The 21,423-nt window shown below is 48.6% G+C and overlaps 4 protein-coding genes across 4 annotated transcripts; 2 read left to right on the top strand and 2 right to left on the bottom strand.

Moving 5' to 3' along the window:
* Positions 1-189: 189 nt before the first annotated feature.
* Positions 190-1,695, top strand: TREMEDRAFT_60847 (uncharacterized protein; the record flags this gene model as incomplete). Its single annotated transcript, XM_007003352.1, has 5 exons — positions 190-204; positions 267-792; positions 813-931; positions 976-1,039; positions 1,187-1,695. 5 exons carry the CDS (start codon positions 190-192, stop codon positions 1,693-1,695), a joined length of 1,233 nt encoding a protein of 410 aa, XP_007003414.1.
* Positions 1,696-12,059: 10,364 nt separating this feature from the next.
* On the bottom strand, positions 12,060-14,359 carry TREMEDRAFT_60843 (uncharacterized protein; the record flags this gene model as incomplete). The annotated part of the gene is made up of 4 exons (XM_007003351.1): positions 12,060-13,368; positions 13,419-13,749; positions 13,839-14,234; positions 14,287-14,359. The coding sequence occupies 4 exons, from the start codon at positions 14,357-14,359 to the stop codon at positions 12,060-12,062; spliced, it is 2,109 nt and encodes a 702-aa protein (XP_007003413.1).
* Positions 14,360-16,641: 2,282 nt separating this feature from the next.
* TREMEDRAFT_60842 (uncharacterized protein) lies at positions 16,642-17,445 on the top strand (the record flags this gene model as incomplete). Its single annotated transcript, XM_007003350.1, has 1 exon — positions 16,642-17,445. One exon carries the CDS (start codon positions 16,642-16,644, stop codon positions 17,443-17,445), a length of 804 nt encoding a protein of 267 aa, XP_007003412.1.
* A 116-nt stretch (positions 17,446-17,561) lies between these two features.
* TREMEDRAFT_73435 (uncharacterized protein) lies at positions 17,562-21,308 on the bottom strand (the record flags this gene model as incomplete). Its single annotated transcript, XM_007003665.1, has 9 exons — positions 17,562-17,922; positions 18,255-18,360; positions 18,739-18,803; positions 18,957-19,046; positions 19,409-20,194; positions 20,491-20,811; positions 20,963-20,998; positions 21,139-21,228; positions 21,272-21,308. 9 exons carry the CDS (start codon positions 21,306-21,308, stop codon positions 17,621-17,623), a joined length of 1,833 nt encoding a protein of 610 aa, XP_007003727.1. The 3' UTR covers positions 17,562-17,620.
* Between the last annotated feature and the right edge of the window lie 115 nt (positions 21,309-21,423).

Below are 21,423 nucleotides of genomic sequence, written 5' to 3'. Positions count from 1 at the left end.
GTCACCCGCACGGACCTCCAATGTGATCGAGAAATTACTGACCAAGTTACCTCCCCGTCTTTTTTCTCTTCTTTCCTCCTCATTCTCTCTTTACCTCTTGTTTGTCATTCTTTTTACTCATCTATCATTATCCATCCATATCTTACTCATATCTTAGAGCATCCTTCCAACTCTGACCTGTCTGTGAGCATGTCTAAGCGTACTGTAAGCAATTCTCTTCGAATTCAATGCACTTCCTCCTGTTTATCACTGGCTGACGAGATTAGTTGTCCTCGTCTATCTCTTCTCGTCAAACTCGGGCCTCTACTGTGGCCATTCTCCCCGACGTCGATCCCGAACTTCTCATGCGTCAAACGAAAAGAATGAGAATTACTTCCCAAGCGCCAGTTCCCTCTCAAACTCCATTGGTTGACGCTTCTCGAAGGGCTCTCGACACCATTAAGGATCGATATCAATCCGGCCCTTCTCGCGACCAACAATCGTCTCTTCTCGATGACGAGGTCATCGAGCAATATATCAACTTCGAAGCGGGGGCAGGGCCATCTACCACTGGTGAGAACCCATCTCCTGCGAAATCTGTCGAGTCCGAACACGGTACCATCGTTGAAAATCAAAATTCTCCTGGTAATAAGTCCCCTGTGCCACCTTCTGATTCCGAGGGGCTTGTCGAGGTTCCCCATGAACTCGAAACCATTTTTCACGCCCCTCGCAAGGTTCCGGTCAATGATGAACTTGCTAAGGCTCTGGATGCTCGAAAAGACTCGGAAATTGGTGAGATTTCTACAGAATTCTGTGCGTTTCTGACTCGTCAGCTACCCTCTGGGCCCGCCTTTCTTTCTCCTCTGTTCGTCACGCTCTGAAGGATGAAGCCCTCGATCGCTTTCGCGAGACTGGGGCCATCAAGCCCACTGTCAAGTGGTTTGGTAACGCCGTGAGCTTTTTCTCCTTCGTATTCCACCGAATTCTAACTGTTAGCTTGATCGCTTGGCCCAAGGTTGGCGACTTCGTAACAAGAATGGCGCTGTTGTCCGTCTCGAGGGTGAGCTTTGCTCCGATTGCCAGCGTCGTCTCGATGGTGGAGAAGATTTTCGTGTAGGTTGTATCGGTCCTCGTGAGCCTTCCTACTCTTCCTGTTCGATATTGATGCAACTTAGTTGGTGGTGTTTGTGGAGAGTGCTCCGCGAAGGGAACTTCAAAGTGTTCGGTGAAAACCAACAATCCCGAGTCCAAATTTCGCGAGGTATCTATCTTCTTCCTTCGAACTTGGTCGATGTTGATGTAAAGGGTATTACTGTCGGAGCCCAGACTGTTACTTCCAAGGTTACCTTCGTCCTGGAGCACGAACTCTGTGCTGTCTCGGCCCGATATCGATCCCTTTCCTCCCAGGATCAATCCTCTTCTCTCACCCAACTCTCCGCTTACATCCACCTCTTTTCCTCTCTCCTTCTTCCTCTTCCCCCAGTACATCTGGGCCTCTACAAATCTCTTCATCTCATTCCTTCCAACTACACCCCTCCCTCTCCTTCTGAAACCTTGGATCATCTCACCTCTGCTGCTGATCCAACCGGATTGACTTCTTCTCAACCAGTCGCCGGTCCCTCCTCTTCTCCCCATACTCCTCTCCCCCGCAATGTCATTCGTATTCCCGCCTCGGTCCGTCGTCCCCGAGCCAATTCTACCACCTCCAACTTCTAGTGTATTTTATATCTCTCTATACGTAGCCATATTTCCTGTGTATGTATTTATTTCCCAATAAATTCCGTTGATTTTGATCGAATTCTCACTTTCTTCTGGGATCTTTTTTCCTCTTTTCCAGAAATTCACCAAAAACGGCCAACTCTTCTACATTTTCTCGTGGTTCCCAGTCATAGGCCGCATTCCCTGTGTATCCTAACCATTTTACCTTGAATTCCTCCTTTCCTCGTCGAATTCTACTGTCCACAATTGCTTCCACATGGAATTCCTCCTGGCCGTTTATTACTACAGGTGGTGGGGGTTGTATCTGTCGACCTGGTATCATGTCTCTAGGATATGGTTCCAACAACGTGACATTGAAGACATTGTGCACTCTCATTGATGGAGGTAGATCTAATTCGAAAGCATTTTTCCCCACTCTCCTTATGATCTTGAAGGGGCCAACGTATTTTGCTTCTAATTTTCGACTGGGTCTTTCCGTCGTAAGATACTTCGTACTCAGTAGTACCTGTTCTCCCTCTCTGAATTCTTCTGGTACACTCTTGTGTCTCCTGTTGTAGTATTCGGCACTAATCTCATTAGCCATCCTGACCTGTTCTTGAACAGCCGCATGTAACTCTCCCATATCCCTCCATTTCCTCTCCAACTTGTTTGACTTTGATCGAATATCGTGCGAATGGATGTCGTAGTGTGGCACATAGCCGTAACAGGCTTCAAAGGGACACAGACCGTGGCTACTATGTGGCGAACAGTTATAAGCGAACTCAGCAATTGGTAGAAGTTGATCCCAATTGTCCATGTTGTAGTTTACATACATTCCGAGCAGGATTTCCATCTGTTGATTTACTCGCTCAGTTTGTCCATCTGTTTGAGGGTGATACGCAGTCGAGTATAAGTTCTTTATTCCCAAGAACTGACATATTTCCTTCCAAATTTCCGCCGTAAACTGAGTTCCCCTATCTGACACAATTGTTCGAGGTACTCCATGTTTTGAAAAGATCTCCTTGATGTAGATGTCGGCCACTTTGTTCGCTGTTAGTCCAGTTGTACATGGAATAAATCTAGCCATCTTGGTTAGTCGATCGACTATCACCAGTATCGCGTCGAACTCGGTCGATTTTGGTAGGGGTCCCACCATATCCATAGAGATATCTGTCCAGGGCAGTGTGGGTACTGGTAAAGAGACCAGATGTCCATACGGCTGGTGTCGATGAGTCTTGTGTCGGTTACAGATCTCGCATCCTTTTACGTATTTTGCAATATACTCGTCCAAATGTGGCCAGTAATAGTCCTCTTTGACCATGGTGATAGTTTTGTCTCTTCCTGGATGACCCACTAGCATCGAATCGTGTCTTGCTTTCATTACTTCTAATCTTGCCTGTCCCTCTGGTATGACTACTCTGTTTTTGTATAAGAGTAATCCGCTCTGTGTCCATGATACTATTGGTGTCTCGCTGCTAGCCTGTGTCTTCTGTGTGTCCTGTGTGTTCTGGGTGCTCTGTGTGCTCTGTGTGCTATGTGTCTGTGTCATCTGTAGTCCTAGTTGTCGTATGTTTGCTATGTCTTCTGAGTCTTTCAGTCCGTTCTTGATGAGTCCGAATAATGAGTCTTCCCGGATTGCTCCTCTTACTATGTGTCTTGGTCCTTTGTGTTCTGAGTCCATTGAATTCGATCCAATTTGTTCGTGTGTCGGTAGCAATTGTAGCCAGTTGCCTTTGTTAAGATTCGGGTCCTTGCTACTCCCTCTTCCCGGATGATAATCTCCTCGTCTCGTCAGAGCATCTGCTCCCCCATTTTTGCTCCCTGGTCGATAAGTGATCTCTATGTTGAAGTCTCCCAATATTTCCAACCATCTCATCTGCCTTCGATTTAGTTGTCGTTTGCTTTGGAAGTATTCTAGGTTCTTGTGATCGGTAATGACCTTTATAACATCACTACTGTTAGCCAAGTAGGGTCTCCAGGCGACCAAGCAATCCACGATGGCTAATAATTCTTTCTCTCCCACCGTGTAGTTTAGCTCACAGGGCGTCATTGCTCGAGACCAGTACGCTACTGGGTGAAGTTCGGTGGTTCCTTTTATTGATGGGTGAGGAAATCTCTGAGACGCTATCGCACCTATCGCGCAATCGGATCCATCGGTTTCAATCCAAGTCGGTCGGGTTCTATCAAAATGTCGAAGTACTGGTGCTGTGGTGAATGTTTTCTTTAGATCGTCAAAAGCCTTTTGGCATTCTTGTGTCCAGTTCCAAGCTTGATCCTTCCTAGTCAATCGTGTGAGAGGTCCCACAATATGCGAAAACCCCTTGATAAACCTCCGATAGAAATTCGCAAAACCCAAGAACACTTGAGTATCCCGGACTGTCATGGGTTCTCCCCATTCTAGAATAGCTTTCACCTTTTCTTGATCCATTTCGATCCGTTCGTGTCCTATTACGTACCCCAGGAACTTCACTTCATTTGAACTCCATTCGCATTTCCTCGGACTGACGACCAAATCGTTTTCAAGTAGCCGATCTAACACCTTTTGGACAATGATCTGATGGTTTTCGATCGTGTCGGAGTATACCGTGATGTCGTCGATATAAACTACTACCCCTTCGTCAAGTAGATCGTGAAACATGTCTTGTAGAAAGTTCTGAAAGGTGGCTGGTGCATTACACAACCCATCCCTTAGGACTGTGCTCTCGAAACTGCCGTATCTTGTTCGTAAGGCAGCTTTATGTTCATCTCCTTCCTTTATTCTGACTAACTGGTAAGCCCCTTTCAAATCGAGTTTAGTGAAGATCCTTCCTAATTGAAGTCGATCGAGTAGTGTCGAGATGAGTGGCATTGGGTATGAATCCTTGATGGTTACCTTGTTAAGTGCCCGGTAATCTGTAACTACTCGATAGGGAATGACTCCTTTCTTGGGGACCAGGAATACTGGGGACCCATAGGGCGATTTACTTCTTCGCAGATGTCCACTAGTCAGTCCATCATTGATCCACTGCTTCAGGAAAGCATCCCCATGCTCGTCCAGTTGGTAAATTGGTCCTGGTTTTAGTTCAGCCCCTGCTACTAATTCGATTTCGTGGTCACATTCTCTTCTTGGTGGTAGTCTTCTTGCTCTTTCTACCTTGAATAATTCGAGGTATTGGTGCCATTGTGTCGGTATGATTTGTCGCAGTTCCTCCTCACTCATTTCGTCCTCCCCTTTCTCCAGTGTTGCTCCTCTTATTAATCCTTCTTCTAATCTTGGGTATTTCCAACCAGTATCTTGTCCAATTCCGTCGAATTCGATCAGTCCCTTTCCACAATCGATCCTTGCCCTAAACTGTCTCAAGAAATCTAGTCCTACTAGTACTTCTGGTCCTTCGTATGCCATAACATCCAGTCGAGTTGCAATCCTGAGTCCTTTTCCTAGATCTAATTCTGCTTCTACATATTCGGTCACTAAGGTCGCGGTAGTTCCATCCAGGAACCTAATTTTTCGTGGTACCTGATATTGTTTCTTTGGGAATAGATGGTATAATGGACAGGCCGGCTGCACATACCTTCCTGTAGCCCCGGTATCGATTAACATTCCAATCTGTAGGGTATCTTTCTTTGTTTGTATTTTTATATATATTATGGCCGAGTCATTACTGAGATCTATTGGTATTTGAATTCTCTGCGATCCGGGCAGATCCTGGCCGCAAGTGGTCGCATCACTTAGGCCAGGTAGTCGTTTCCCTCTTCTTCAAAGGTCACCGCCATTCCTCGAACTAATGGCCCTTTGGACCCAGTTGGGATCGAGTTCGATCCACTAGGAATCGGTGAGCTATGCGGGTTTGGGGATCCCCTAATGTTGTTTCTCGTATTTCCTCCATTTGGACAGTTGTTGGCGTAATGTTCTGGACTTCTACATTTGAGACAACGTCGGTTCTCCCTCCTCCAAGTCATTTCGTTCTCGCTGAGACGTCCTCCGTCCTCTGTCCAAGTGACCGGAGGGTCATTTGGTAGACCATAATTCATCATCCCTGGTTTTCCACCGGGCAAGGGTCCTCTACCAGTCGATTGTGAGTAGCGTTCTACCGGGTTGGGCAAACTAGTATCCAATCGCATCGAATTCGATCGAGGGGGAAGCCAGGTCGTCTCATGTTTGCGTCTAGCAGCCCATCGATTCGCTGCAATCATCGTTTCAGCCATCCGTTGGTTCTCCTCAGTCCCTATCACATGCTGTTTGAAATAGATCCAGTCCGATTTGGTTCGAGGGTCGGTGTTATTTACCACTACCACCTTCAGTAGCTCTTCCTTCAGGCCCTGTATGGCTGAGGCGATTTTCATTGCATCTGGTACCTTTCCAAGGTGTGTGGACCAAAGTTCGAAGTTGGCAAAATACTCGGCGGCCGTATCAGTCTGTCTTAACTCTTGCAATTTCCTCATAGCCGTACCTGCCATGTTACTATCTCCAAATTGAGTTCGTAAATGCTGAATGAATTTGTCGTAGCTCTCTAGCCATTCGGTCGAATTCCATATACTTGGATTGGTTATGGCCGGGGTTATAAGCATTTGAGGGGTGCCTCGAAGATACCCGTACATGAACAGGATCTTTCTGCGATCGGTGGCGTACTCTGCCCCTTTGAATTCGAAGTTCATGTGACATGCTGCAAGGAAGTTGTCCAATTCTCCTCGTTCTCCACTGAAGGTAGGTGGATCCGCACACCTGGTTCTTCCTGTTCGTTCGTTGTTGGTAAGTTTTGGCTCCAAACACGGCTTGTTTTCTTCGACTTCGATCAAACTTGCCCCTTTCGATGTGAGTATCTGTTGGTTCTGTCGGTCAGCTTTCATCGTAGCCAGTTCTTCCCTTAATGTATTTTGTTCCTTTTGTTGCATCGTCATAATGGCTAACAATTGTGACAACTGCTGCGATAATTCATTTAGCGGATCTGGGGTAGTGGTAGTAGAAGTGAGATCATGTGAAATGGTACTTCTCGAAGAACTTGTTGGTATTTCTTCCTCTGGGACCAGCCCTTGTTCCAACTCCTCTTTTTCTGGTATCATTTTCCGCGCTTTCCCTCTGGTGAGCATACAGTACTCTCCGATTCGACCCAAGGTGCGTAAGGCTGATTCTTCAACTTGTAACGGTACTGGAAACACGACGACTAGGTCGCAGGTTGGGTCGAACTCGATGGAGGTCTCGTGGAAGTCTAGGGGCTCTGGTGCTAATGGATCGTGTCTCCTCTGCAATCGTTGTAGCCAAAGAATGATATTGAAGAATCAGCAAAGTTGGTACTTTGCTGATTGTACTATATACTGTCTACAGGTATCCGTCTCCTCTTCTCAGTCCTACTGCAAGCGTCCATGTACATACTCGGACAGGTGAAAAACCGCTTTGAGCAAACCCAGTGGGGAAAATCTCGAAAGGGGAAAACCCGTCCCTACCTACTGCAGCACTGCCTCCAACTCCCGCTTTCCTCTGTCCTAATCCGTCGAACTCGATAGAGTTCCCTCGATTCGTTGTTACCCCGTAACATACAGTGGGCGGGATTGCAGAAGGGATATCAGAAGGAGTGAGGTACGCCATGGGACGGCAAACTTCGGCGACCCCAAGCGTAGTGGGCGAACAACGGAAGGGGATAAAGCTACCTAACCCAGACCTCTGGAGAGGAGATCGGAACAAGTTAACCGCCTTTCTGTCTGAGTGCGACGTACATTTCGAATTGAACTCTCATCTTTTCCCCGACGACACTAAGAGAGTCTTTTTCATGATCTCTCATCTACGCGAAACACCTCTTCTTGCAGTGCAGCCCGATCTATCCAAAAGACCTCTTCCTGAGTACCTCACGACACACGATCAGTTCATTAAGTACCTCAAGACTAACTTTGGTGATCCAGACGAAGAAGGAACTGCGGCCCGACAACTTAACGACCTCAAGCAAACCGGGTCTGCTTCGGACTACTTCTCCGCCTTCCAGCGACATGTTGCGATTCTTAAGTGGTCTGATGATGGAAACCTAGTTGACCGAGCCAAGAAAGGACTAAAATCGCACCTTCTAGATGAAATTGCAAGACACGGTAGATCGTTTGGGACTGTGAAAGAGCTATTGGAGTTTGTGATTCCCTTGGACAACCGCCTGTGGAGGAGACAAGTGGAGAAGGAGGCAGAGAGGAAAAGGGAAGGAGGGATAAGGACAACGACAGTGGTGGAAAGTCAGAGGACGGAGAAGAAAGAAGAGAAGAAATGGGAAAAGGGGCAACCTTCGGCGCAGGGTGGTGTCCAGGCGGCTATGATGTCGACGGTGGTAAAGAGTACACCGCCAAACATCGACGAAGTTCGCCGAAGATGGCCTAGGCCGAGCTCCGATCTGAGGGAGACAAGGAGGAAGGAGGGGAAGTGTACCGAGTGTGGTGAAGCAGGACATTGGCTGAAGGAATGCCCTGTAAGGGAGGCTAAGGTTAAGGTTGGACTGTTGCCTCCATGGGGGGGGAAGTTCGGAGAACGTGGTGGAGGATCGGGAGGGAACGCAGTACCTCTCGGACAGAGGAGGAACTTGAATGCGGTTGGAGGAGAAGTAGATTTGGAAGAGGACCAGGGAAAAGAAGAGGACCTGTCGCAGTAGGCGAGGCTCGGCGGGTCCGCCATATTCTCTCGGCCACCATTCCCAAACCCATAAAAGAAACACAGCTGATGGAGCCAGAGGATTGTGAATACAAAAATACACCACTCAGTACCCCTTGTTCATGCAATGTCGATAATCATCTCCTCATCCCTTCCGTTTCCAGAGATCAACCTAAATCGGACATTTTCATTAATGGAATAAAGCTAACTACGCTCTGGGACACTGGAGCTACTTGTTCATATATAAGCCCTAGGGCGGCAGCGAAGATAGGTGTAGAAAAGAGACGATATCAGGTGAGCGTACCCGTTCACATGTTCGACGGCTCGGTGAGTGTCGCTGGACCCATCACCGAGTTTGTCGAAGTCGGATTTAGTTTGACGAAGGACGCCGAAGTGCGATCTGTTTGTCTCGATGTAACAACGCTCTGCGACGCAGATGTTGTGATAGGGTGGGATTGGATGAGGAAGGAAGGGGTTGTCCTTGATGGAAGAGACAACTCGGTGAAATTTCCCATCCCAACCCCACCAAGTGCGGCGAAGTTAGCGGCCATAGGGCTGCCGACTCCGACGGACGCGATAGACCTCCGCGGCGAAGATGAGCTTGAAGAGCTGAGCCCGGAGGAACAAGACGAGTTGTTCCAGGTAGTTCCTGAACAATACCACCAGTACATTGACGTTTTTAATCCGAAGAAGGGAGGAGAGACCCTTCCCCCTTCAAGGTCCTACGATTTGAAGTTTGAGCTTAAGGAGGGGGCGAACCTTAAGGTCGCCTCCCTCTATGCTCAAGGAGAAGATCAGAGACGCGCGCTGAGAGACATACTAGATCGCGAAATCGCCGCTGGCCGAATTCGGGCAAGTACCTCGCCATACGGCTCACCAATGTTTATGATACCGAAGAAAGCCGAAGGACAATGGCGAATGGTCATCGACTATCGAAAACTGAACGAAGCGACCATACCAGATGCCTACCCTCTCCCTCTAATAGGTCAAATTACTGAGGAACTTGGAAAAGCAAGGTATTTCAGCAAACTAGATCTAATTGGAGCATACCAATTGTTGAGGGTGACAGAGGGACATGAACACCTGACGGCGTTCAGGACACAGTATGGTATGTTTGAATCTCTGGTTGTTCGTGATGGGCTGCGAAACGCCCCCGCGGTCTTCCAACACTTCCTAAATGAGGTGTTTAGAGAGCTACTAGGGAATGGAGTCGTGGTCTACATTGACGATATCCTCATTTATGGGAATACGTTGGAGGAATTACGAGGAACTACGGCGAAGGTCTTTGAGGTACTGCGGAAGGCGAGCCTGTACGTGAAAGCTAGTAAGTGCGAGTTCGAAAGAGATTCGGTGGTGTTTCTGGGTTTCGTGGTATCCTCTAAAGGTGTATCGGTGAACCCAGAATACATTGATGCCATCACTTCCTTCCCACGTCCTAAGAATCTACGAGAGTCAAGGGGATTCATTGGAGTTGTAAGCTACTACAGGCGCTTTGTCCCCAACTTCTCGAAGATTGCTAGACCTATCAATGACTTGACAAGGAAGGAGGTACCATTTGTATGGGGAGTCGAACAGGAGTCAGCCTTCAAAGAGTTGAAGGCTAGGATGTGTACTGCGCCGGTGTTAGCCCATTTTGACCCTACATTGAAGACGATATTACAGACAGATGCGTCGTTCTTCGGCTGGGGGTTCATAATTTCGCAGATCAACACGGCTGGTCAAGAACACCCGGTAGCTATTGAGTCTGGTGCTTTCAACACAGCTCAACTGAATTATACGGTAGGAGAAAAGGAGTTCCTCGCTGTAGTGGAGGGTTTCAGAAGAAGGAGACACTTATTATTGCAGGTAGAAACCACAGTACTTACCGACCATCTAAACCTTACCTACTGGATGGAACCGAAACAACTCAGTCCTCGGCAAGGTAGGTGGGTAGAGGAGCTAGCTAACTTCAGGTTTAAAATGGTTTATCGGCCAGGAACCCAGGCAAGTCTTCCAGATGGATTATCTAGACGGGCGGACTATCATTCCGGGAAAGGAAGTACCATGGTACAAGAGAGCAACCTTATCCAAGGTCTGCCGAAGTTCGACGAAGTTGACGCCACCACGTCGGAGTTGCGTCACCTCCTTCGAGCATTGCAAGGGACAAGGGAGGTAAAGGAAAATGATCTTGTGGACCCTATGGATCTAGTACTTGGAGTTCAGGAGGACGAAGACATAGAAGGGGTCAGAGAAGAATTATTAGGGGTCGTTTGCGCTGAGTGTTCTCATCCTACGTGTAACGATAACGTGCAGGAACCAGGATCAATCACTGAACTACGCCGTAGTTCGCGGTCTCCTCTAATCCTTCGTGGGGGGTGGAACTCAAGAGGTTTCCTCACATTCGACGATCGCATTTATGTGCCGAACTACGCCGATGCTAGGCTGAAGATCATGAAGATGCGACATGACTCAGCCTTGGCCGGTCATCCAGGTTCGGCGAAGACCCTTGAACTAGTCCTGAGGGATTATGTCTGGATTGGAGTAAGGAAGGATGTCGAAGATTATGTTGCTGGATGCGCGGTATGTCAGAGAGCGAAGACTAACAGGCAGAAACCTCATGGGGAGCTTAAACCACTGGAGGTAGCTACGAAACCTTGGTCTAGCATCTCGATGGATTTTATCGAGGAGCTGCCAAATTCCCATGGATATAATTCCATCCTGGTAGTGGTGGATCGGTTGACCAAATGGGCCATTTTTATCCCGACTACGACGAAGTTAACCGCAGCCGGCCTATCAGAGTTGATATTGGACTATGTGGTGGCCCAGCATGGGTTGCCAGAGAATATAGTATCGGACAGGGGATCGAAGTTTACCTCCAAGTTCTGGAAGAATTTGACCGATAGTCTCGGAATAAGACTACATCTCTCTACTGCATATCATCCACAGACTGACGGACAGACCGAACGAACCAACCAGTCTTTGGAACTGTATCTTCGAATCTTCACCTCCTATCAGCAGAACGACTGGTCAAAGCTACTCGCTCGAGCTAGCTTTGCTTACAACAACACCCAGCACTCTGCGATAAACAAAACCCCATTCTATGCGAACTATGGATATCACCCTCGTTGGGCTGAAGAGATAAAGGCTAGCGAGGTCGAAGTGCCCGCTGCTACGGGGGTGGTAAAAGACTTGACTGAAATACACAAAGATTGTATCGAAGGAATTGAGAAAGCTAATGAGAAGTACGCCGAAGGATACAATAGGAAACACCGGACTACGCCGAACTTCGCGGAAGGAGACCTAGTGATGCTGTCGTTAGAGAATATTAAGACGAAGAGACCAATGAAGAAGTTAGATGTTAAGCAAAGTGGGCCGTACAAGGTAGTACGGCAGGTAGGTTCTCATGCTTGTAAATTGGAATTACCAGGAACGATGGCAGGTATCCATGATGTATTCCATGTCTCCTTGCTCCGTCCTTATCACCCTCCAATATTTCCTGGTCAGCAAGCTGAGCCACCTGGGCCAGTAGAAGTAGACAAGGTGGGGGAGTCTTGGGAGGTAAAGGATATTGTGGACTCTAGAGTAAATAAGAGGTCAGGAAAGTTAGAGTACTTGGTGGAGTGGTTAGGTTACGAAGGAACAGACGATTCAGTATCATGGGAACCAGTGGAGAACGTCGATGGAGCTGATGACATATTGGCGAAGTTCCACGAACTTCACCCTACTAAGCCGAAGGAAGGGCGACTGCGAAGGGCTAGGAGATAGAACGTACTGCATACAACATAGGATTACAGCTACGTACCGCTCACTTGTCCTTACTCTTACCCTTACCTTTTCCTTTTCCTTTCTCCTTCGATCTACTCGGTCCCGCGGGATTGGTGTGGAGGCTACCGATGACCGAAGGTAGATCGAGAGTCTCAGACGGGAACGCAGTAGAGAGAGAAGCATTCCATGCCCGATTCATAGCCCCAAAGAAGTCACCGAAGTCCTGGACATCTCGAGCAGCTTGCATGCTCGGGGTCCTCCACAGAGAACGTATGGTCCGTAGACACTCGAAGGGAAGACCGAGGAGGTCGAGAGCAGTCTGGGCGGAAGCTGGGACACGAGAACTACTACGGCGACCTAACCAGTCAAGGGACGGTGGTGGCTCATACGCCATAGGAGTGACTAGGAAGGGGGTGTCGAACAGTCTTCGGCGAACATCGGCTATCTCAGTAAGGCTTCGGCGAGAGACGTCCGCTAACCTTGTCCTTGCTTCGTCGTCCAGAGCCCCAGTGTTGACTACATCTACTAACGCCGCAGTAAGATTGTTTAAAGCGTTAGCTTGACGAGAAGAGAAGTCAAGCAGGAGAGATGTATCATTTCGGGCGGCCTCAAGCTGAGTAGTGAGACCGAGGACGAGAGAACGATAAGTGGCGAATTCCTTTTCGTCCTCAGGAATACGGACGTCCAGGGAGATACGAGGGTGGACGAGGGACAACCGGGGAGCAGAGGGACCAGCACGCTGAGTATCTTCACCTTCCACATCACCATCATTGAAGGCAACCTCCTTCTCTTTAGATTTCCCTTTTGATTTCTTTAAAGAAGACTTCGGTGTCTTCTGGGAAGCAGAGGGAGGGGTGACGGGAGGGGCCGCCGAAGCGGCCGGAGGAACAGAAGGACGCCGACTTCGGGTGCTGTGAGCCGGAGGAGAAGCTACCACTGGAGAGGACGGACGTGGCGCCGAAGGACGAGAGGCCGAAGGACGGGAGGCCGAAGGAGCAGAGGCCGAAGGACGGCAAGAAGACGAAGGAGGAACAGCCGGGAGACGTGATGGGCCGGCCACAGGAGCGAAGGGCGACGGCGACGGAGGCGACGGGCGGAGGTCCGGCGAAGTACGGCGAACCGACCGGAGAGACGAAGGAGGTACCCGCGAACGGGGGACAGACGCTGGAGTCTGAGGAGGGGGGAAGGGCGAAGAGTCGGAGGGACGGGGCGGGATGTCCCGGGCAGAGGAAACGGGACAGAAGGAGCAGGGGCCAGACGTGCATGAAGCACAACGGAGGGCCTTGTTGTGTGGCCTGACTGCCTTGAGGCAGGGCCAGTTTGGACGATTATACGTGATAATCTCACGTCTACTAATTAGCAGGAGTAACTTCGGCGTAGAACGAATAGGTGGACTCACCGGCAACGATCACACGCTTCGTCAACACCAACCGCGATCCAACGACCAGGCTCGGACTTCATCTTCTCCCACAAGTACTCTTCTTCCCGCAGTGATCTCTTCACCCGTTTGGGCGAAGGCTCCCCTCTGGGAGAAGGGGGGGGAGCAGCGACGGGGGCGGCGGCAGCAGCGGCGGCAGCGGCGATGGCGTTGGGGGGGGGGAGAACCCCGGAAGAGGAAGAAGAAGAGGAAGAAGAAGAAGAGGAAGAAGAAGAAGAGGAAGAAGAAGAAGAAGAGAGGGAACGGCGTCGTTTCTGGCCCACAATTTGAGCAGGGGGAGGGGCAGGACCGGCTGCGAGTTAGCAATGTCTTGGAGAGCTAAAGAACAGATAAACAAGGCCAAGTTCGGCGAAGGTGTGAGGGGTTGGACGAAGAACTCACGCTCAGGACTATCTACGTTGTTGTCCTCTACACTAATCACCTCCACATCATCATCCGGGTATTCTTCTAACTTGCTTTCACCCTCACTATCGATCCTACCCTCCCCATCACCATCATCCTCACTTTCTTCGGTGTCGGGTCGATCACCCGACTCCGAGCCCCCACTGAGCGAGTCCTGGTCGGAGGAGGACGGAGACTCACCAGGACGAAAGGCGGGCGTCCTACGGCGAGGAGTGGCGGCAGGAGGAGGCCCTCCAGGAGAACCCGTTACGGGGACGGGAGAACCAGCGGAGGGAGAGGCGGAGCGAGGGGGCGGGGCAGCGCCAGACGGCTCCCCCAGAGAGAGAGTGCCGAGGCCGAGGGAGGAGACTTGGCGAGATCTGTCGCCGAAAGAAACTGAACATCAGCCAAGTTCGGCGAGGAAGGGTGAGTATCGATGAAAACTCACGAGCAGATGACACCATACCACCAAAGTTCCTCATGGCGGTGAAAGGGCTGGGTGTAGGAGTAGAAGGGGCCATGACGTTAAGATATTTAAATGAGAATAAAACTCGAGGCGATGATTCAAGGTAACAAATCTGTTTTCTAGGTAAGAGAGATAGAAAGTTTTGAAAGCAGATGGGAAAAAGAGAGAAGCTCGACGAACTGCTCAGTATTTAGTATAATCAAACCTAACCCCTCGTCGTCAACATGCAGCAAACTTCGCGTTTCATCAACAAAAGGCATCGCAGGGACGATCAAAATTCCCACGCTATAGTGTCTCATCTCAATATAAGCGAGGGTTACTTCGACAAACAACGGTGTTGTTCGGCTGCCATTCAGGAAGCGTGTCTCACCTACAAAAGACACAGGGCTTCTTACGGCAAACCTCGACGAAGTTAGGGGAGTCTCATTGTCGGGTTCTGGAGTGAAAGGAGGCCCAACTACGAAGTGCGGCGCAAAGAGCAGAAGAGTGGAGGATGGTCATGGGGAGGGAGAGAATGGGGTACTACGCTGCTAAGTTCTCTTGCCACGACAGAGGTGTAATCGCTCACGAGGACGTTCGCGGCTAAAGAAGGGGGCGACTGTCACGAACTACGTCGTGACACCTCGATTACTCCACCAACAATGACCCTCCTTTGGCCATCAAAACCCCATCACGCCTTAACCTCTTTACTCTACACGTAACTCAGGACTTCTGACACCAAGTACGGCGAAGTTAGACGGAGTTAGGCTAAGTAGGGACAATGGGAGCAGAAGTACGGCGAAGTTAGACGGGGTTAGGCTAAGTAGGGACAATGGGAGCAGAAGTGCGGCGATGTTAGGCGGGGTTAGGCTAAGTAGGGACAATGGGAGCAGAAGTGCGGCGATGTTAGGCGGAGTTAGGCTAAGTAGGGACAATGGGAGCAGAAGTGCGGCGATGTTAGGCGGAGTTAGTCGAAGGGGGAAGAGGATGGCCGAGGGCTCGGGGAAGTTGGACGAAGTGCGTTGAAGTACGTCAAAGCGCGAGAGGGTTGGATGAACGTCTAGGAGGAGTAGATAATATTAGCTGAGAAGATCGCTGAAGTTCTTCAGCGATCCTTGATTGTTGTCAGTAGTGAAAGACAGATAGAGATAGCTATAAATCAAGATACATCGTCATCAGTAGAACAAAACCCTAGTTAGAGTAACTACGCCGAAGTACGCCGTAGTTACACCCCTTTCGACGTCTGCGCCCTCCTGGTTGGGTGAGACATCGACTCAGAGCGTGAAGTTAGCCGAGGTTCGTCGACCGTCGGTCTATTAAGAAATAGTTGTTCGACGGTCGTGACAATACTGTGGCCTTGGCCTTGTTGACCGTCAATTTCAGAGAATTGTTGCAGGAGATTCACATAGACAGGGAATTTAGTGCACTGCAGCCCCTTCCTGCCTTCCCCTAATCCTGCCACGGCTAGGATGACGTGATATATGTGACAGATACTCAGTAATCCTGTTACCGGCTTCTCCCATTTGGAAAGAGCCGTGAACGTTCCACATCTGAGTACAAGCTTCAGTGAATCAAGATCCTACTTGGACTTGGATAATGTCTTCCAGAGTACACACAACTTAATAGTGACAACGAGTTACAACCGGTATGCTCGAATAATGGATCACGGTCGCTTGATTCGCACTACTCATCTTCTGTGAGGTACTCGACAGCCTTTTTCACACGGATGTCGAGAGCTACAACTAGGACAAACTGATTGAGAACCCAGACAACACAAGTGTCAAGTTAACGCTGAAACGTTGCGCGCGCACTTTGGACAGATAGGGTGTCAGACTTTCCCAGCAGGTGTGTTGAGTTGGTGGATGATGGTGTTCACCCACATTCATTGCCCAGTCTGTGGTACAGGGATTTTCAGGGGGTAAATGAGATGACCGAGATCATGTACTTGTTGCCACCTACAGTTTGAGGTAGTCACGGTCTAACGGGTGGATTGAAGTTGGCTCTATAGACGGAAGTTGAGCCCACACTGCAGATATCGTTTTCCGTGCGTCACAAATCCTTCAACATGTTCGTGAGAGAAAGCGTACCTATATGTATCTTCGGGATATGGGTGCAAGTCATTCATCTGCTAGGAAACATTGGTCAAATAAGTAGTAAGGATTTCACAGTCATGAAACCTTTGTCAAGTCATGGATAAAGGATTGTATTTGAGTTGGAAATGGCCGGATATTTTCCCACGGGTTGAGTGGTAGTTAAAATATATATAGGCAGATTCAAGTGGCAAATTCCCAACACTCTGGATTACAACACTCACATCTTCTAGTACACTGAAACTTAATCTGAACACACAGGGCCATAATGGACTGGTTGAATCAAACACACTTTTGGCCGGCCTCAGATGATGAGAATAATGAAGACCCGAACACAGACAGTGAGAGCGGAACCCTTTATGATGGCATGGACGCAGTTAGTGACGCCGGCACCGAACGCACCATGGTGGAGTTTTCAGAGGCTTTTGACACAGAGAAGGTAGTCAACAAATGGGACGTGGACTTTGTTCCCGATTTTGCCAGAGACCTTGGACAGGGAGTGGACTCACCAGATGATAAACTTCACATTGTGGTGCATTCCTCTCTATCCATGGAGTGGGACTACCAACAATCCAAATTATTGGTCAAACAGACGTTCCGCAATCACGTCTATAGGCCGGTCTATGGCGCGTACAGTACTGATAGACCATACCCAAACGGAATGCTTGATATGTTGCTTGAGAGGCTAACCTCTCCTGGCTATCGCAGAAGTATGTTGGACACGGTCGCCACAGCTCAGCAGGTACAGATCTTGGCAACTCTCAATGACATGGATGCGTTCCAGGTGAGACAACTTCTGCAAAGTGAGGCTTTACAGCAAAATACCGTGTTGAATGGAAGTGCGTTGTCAGATGCAATGTCAAAATGTGTGCAGAGTGAATTACCAATGTACCAGAACATGCAAACAGTAGTACATAAATATAATCTTACCGAGTGGACCAATTATATGCGGATTGCACGCACTGAGAATTTCAAGTGGAGTACACCAATTACAAGCCTATGGGATCTGACAGCTGCAACACCTGTTGGTGTACAGACACCGCTGTCAGTGTCGTCTGGGCCGCATGTGTGACATAGTACAAGTTGCTGAACTTTCGGTCACTGTCGGTCTGGATGGAATGACGTCGATGGATCGGAAGGTGCAAGACAAGGAGAAGGAGATAGTTGGAATTGATGACTAGATGCATGAGATGATGATGATGTTAAATGTGTTTATCATCTCGTGACAAGTTCATGACAATGATATTCTACTCCACATTTCCCTCTTTTTCCAAATACTCACAAAGTTTCTTCAAAGCTTTATACCTATGACTTATCCCATTCTTCTTTTCCCCATCCATCTCCGCATAAGTCCTCCCGTCACCTTCTGGGGACGAAGGCTCGAAAATTGCGTCCCAGCCGAAAGTCGCCGGTCCACGAGGGGGAACGATACGTCCTTCTGTTCTACCTTCGAACAGTATCGGAGAGTGACCAGGACCGGGGGAATAGGCGAATGTGCAGAGGGCCGTAGCTCTGTAGTCGTCAAAACCAACGAGGAGTTTGTTCAAGCCTGGAGGTCAGAAAATGTTATCATACACTACGTCAATTTTTGGTGTTTACGGGTGTGTCTGAATAGAACGGAGGGGAACAGAGCACGACACATTTGAGGAGTGGGGGATATAAGAGTTAAGAGGGCGTTTTTTTGGATTCAAGGAAGCCTGAGAGAAAGGTATGTCTTACGTTGGTAATTCATAGTGTAGGTGGGATATGTAGGGAAGTGTACGATCTTCAAAGAGGATGGGAAATGGAGACACAGAATGAGAGGAAAGATACCGATTCGAGAGAAACTATTCCGCGATCGTAGCGAGAAAAAGGGTTCTTTGGGGATGAAGTAGAACATACCATCATGACCCAGTTTAGTCATGAAATCTTTGATATAAGGACCAGGTAATCCGTCTAGGGCGTGAAAACATAAAGCAGTATCTTCCGTCACGCAAGCTGTTCCTAGCTGTGAATCAGTCAAGTTCATCTTACTAGTCATCCCTGTTCAATGATGTCGAATAGATCTTGATCAGTTGTCGCCGTGTGAATAGCGTTTCGATTATCATATCCATACGATCATATGAGACGAGGTACCAAAAAGGAGATACGACATCGAGGTAGTCTCTCGTTTGAGATAAGTCAAGAATGACATGTGAAAGGGAGCGGAGCGTTCTGTATCGAGAACTCGTGTGGGTATTGTTAACGAGAGGAAAGGAGGTTAGAGGTACGAGACGCAATAACGAGGATTTCAGTCATGTAGAGGGATCAGAGAGGTATATGAAGTCGAGGAATATCGGTTTTATGATGAATTTAGAATTAGAGGGAAAGCGGGATATTGACTTACCTTCTCAGCAGCAGCGGAACATTTAGCAAAGGCGACTTCCTGTGTACTTCCCTGTATTTCCGGTACTATCCATCAGTCTTCCGTACAACCAGCACATTCATTTACTCGATGTTTCCCAGTACATCCTACTATCGTGGGAACATGAATAGCTCCAGGAAAGGATATAACGTCGTTTTCGAATGGGTGTCGATGAAAGAAAAGTGAAAGGACAGACAGACCTTCGACAGATTGAGATGAGACTTGTATTCCTGAGCTTGATAGGATAGCTCTGACTTCTTTTAATTTATTAGCGTTGCCAGTGACGAACACTATTGTCAGCTTACAACTTTGGTCGTCGATGACGTACCGAAAGATGACATGTTGATGGTTGAAAAGACATAGAGAAGAGTAGATTAAATGTAAGGAGTAGTAACTTGGCTGAGTCGGATCTTTTCAAAATGTGCCTGTGGGATTTCACCCTGAGCGGACACCTCTATGTAGATCATTCCAGTGATTCCGTCAAGCCATGATAGTCTCAACATGCATTGCGAGATAACATGCATTGATGAGGTGTAGGCCTACATCTGTGACAAGAAAATATAGAGAATACAACAAAGAATGCATAGATTTCCACCTCAGGCCAAATCTCCCAAACCATCCAAAAACTTCTGATAATCGTCCTCTTCCCCACCTCCTTTTCTAACCTCTGTCGGATCTCTCGTTCCTAAAACACCTTGCAACTTTCCCAACAGACTAGGTCCAGTATCCTTCACCCTGACCTGATCACCTTCTTCATCCACCACTCCCGCTCCTGGCGCAGCATTGACCGTGGGACCATGGGCAAGCTTTCGTTTGACTCCCCTAGGAACGAAAGCAGTGGCTTCTTTTCTCAGATCCCTCAGTTGAGGTTCGGCAGAGATCGTCGCACCTGATCCGGATACCCTGTTAGCTGATAAATCGCCAGAGGTGGAAGCACCAGTTCCGGCCCCATTAGATGGAGGAAGGCCCGAGGGTGGAGGAGGTCGAGATGGGAGTTCGTGCATCGCCGCGCGATGACCTTGATACGTTTGCGTGGGTGCATCAGACAACGGATCTTGGATTTCTCTTGGTATATGTCTTTGTGGACGAGGACGATAACCTGAGAAACTCGGACCTGGATTTGGATAAAAGGATGGATCGGAATGGAATTGACTAGGGTCAGGGAAGGGGATCGGAGGAGCAGAGAATGTTGATGCAAAGTTTAGTGGTGGTAACATTGGAATGGAAGCCGTCGGCCTGTGTTTCGGCCCTCGGGAAGGTTGAGAGGGTTTGGGTGGTGGTGGTCCTGGGGGAAGAGGAATATCGTCGGAATCAGCGTCAGAGTCAGAGTCGGATTGCGGTGGTGAAGGAGGTTTCGGTGGTGGACCAGAAGGCATGATGATTTCCTCCTCTCCCTGGTCGTCGTCGTCGTCTTCTTGAGGAAGTTCGGGCTCAGGTGCTAAATGTCAGACTGTGATCTATATCTTTGACACCTTCTCTCGCTCTCTTCTCTAACTTCCCATATCCACTCCTCGGGCACCTTTCGACAGGGGAGACGATCACTCTGACTAGGCACTCTCATCTCCCCGCTCCCTGCTTTCCCAAACTCCTCCCCACTCCTTTTGCTATCCAAAATTGGAAAAAGAGTAGAGCATGGCGAGCATAAAGCGGCCAAAAAGGACTATCGCTTGGAAGATTTTCGAAGTGAGAGAGAGGAGCGATCAAAAAGTCATAGCCAGTCAAGGAGAAACTCACTCCTCTCCAAATAAGGCATCCCAGGCGGTGGTACCCCATAAGGATTATAAACCGCATCATAATACACGCTCCTCTTAGGATCTCTCAAACGTCCTTGTTCATCATATAACCTTCTCACATCTCCAGAATCAACTTGGTCATCGTCCCCTTCTTCTCCATCTGTAACATGTTTCGGTCGATCAGAATGGGATTTATATATTTTATCCCTCAAATCGGGATGTTCAGCGACATATTTCTCTTTGAGCTTGTTGACGTAGGCTAGCTCGGATTCGAGGGATTTGATCTTTGCTTGAGTGATTTCAGATAACTTTTTGCCATTGCCTGGGACATCAACATTCGTCTGTCTCGTAGACACCACACCTTATCCTTCTCTATGGACCTCGGTGTATTGAGCGGTGACACACAAGGATGGGGGAGGGGGGTTCCCGAACAGTTCCGTGGACGAGACGAGAGCACAGACTAAGTGACTGACCTTGTGATTTGAGCGCTTGAATCTCGACTTCTAATTCTACTAATCAGCCTTCCGTCCCACCGATGAATCCGGAATTTTGATCATGATAATTGCACCATGCAACTGAGTCCAAATATCGCCCAATGACCAGGGAAGTGATCAAAGAATAATGAAGCAGAGTCAAACACCTTACTCACCTCTGGTATCCCTTTTCACATTCTTATCCTCTCTTATCTTTTTCCTCTCCTCTTTGTTCCTCTTCAACTCTTTTGCTTTTTGCGCTTTTCCTGCACATCAGTTTCTTTCCATCAATGGACTGAGAAGACAAACGATAAGCGTCCGCGGGGTTGGCAGATTTCTTTGCCATTTTGACTCAAGGGATTTATCTCCTCTTCCCCTATCTCTTGACTTGTTTCCCTACGTTGTACCGTTGTACAGTTCGGTAGCGCATTACTTTTCCAGTGGAGGAGGGTTTAAACCTG

This window comes from Tremella mesenterica (assembly GCF_000271645.1).
Source record: "Tremella mesenterica DSM 1558 unplaced genomic scaffold TREMEscaffold_3, whole genome shotgun sequence".
In the NCBI taxonomy this organism is placed as follows: Eukaryota; Fungi; Basidiomycota; class Tremellomycetes; order Tremellales; family Tremellaceae; genus Tremella; species Tremella mesenterica.
Note: the sequence above shows the minus strand (reverse complement) of the source record. Positions and strands in the feature narration are given on the sequence as shown.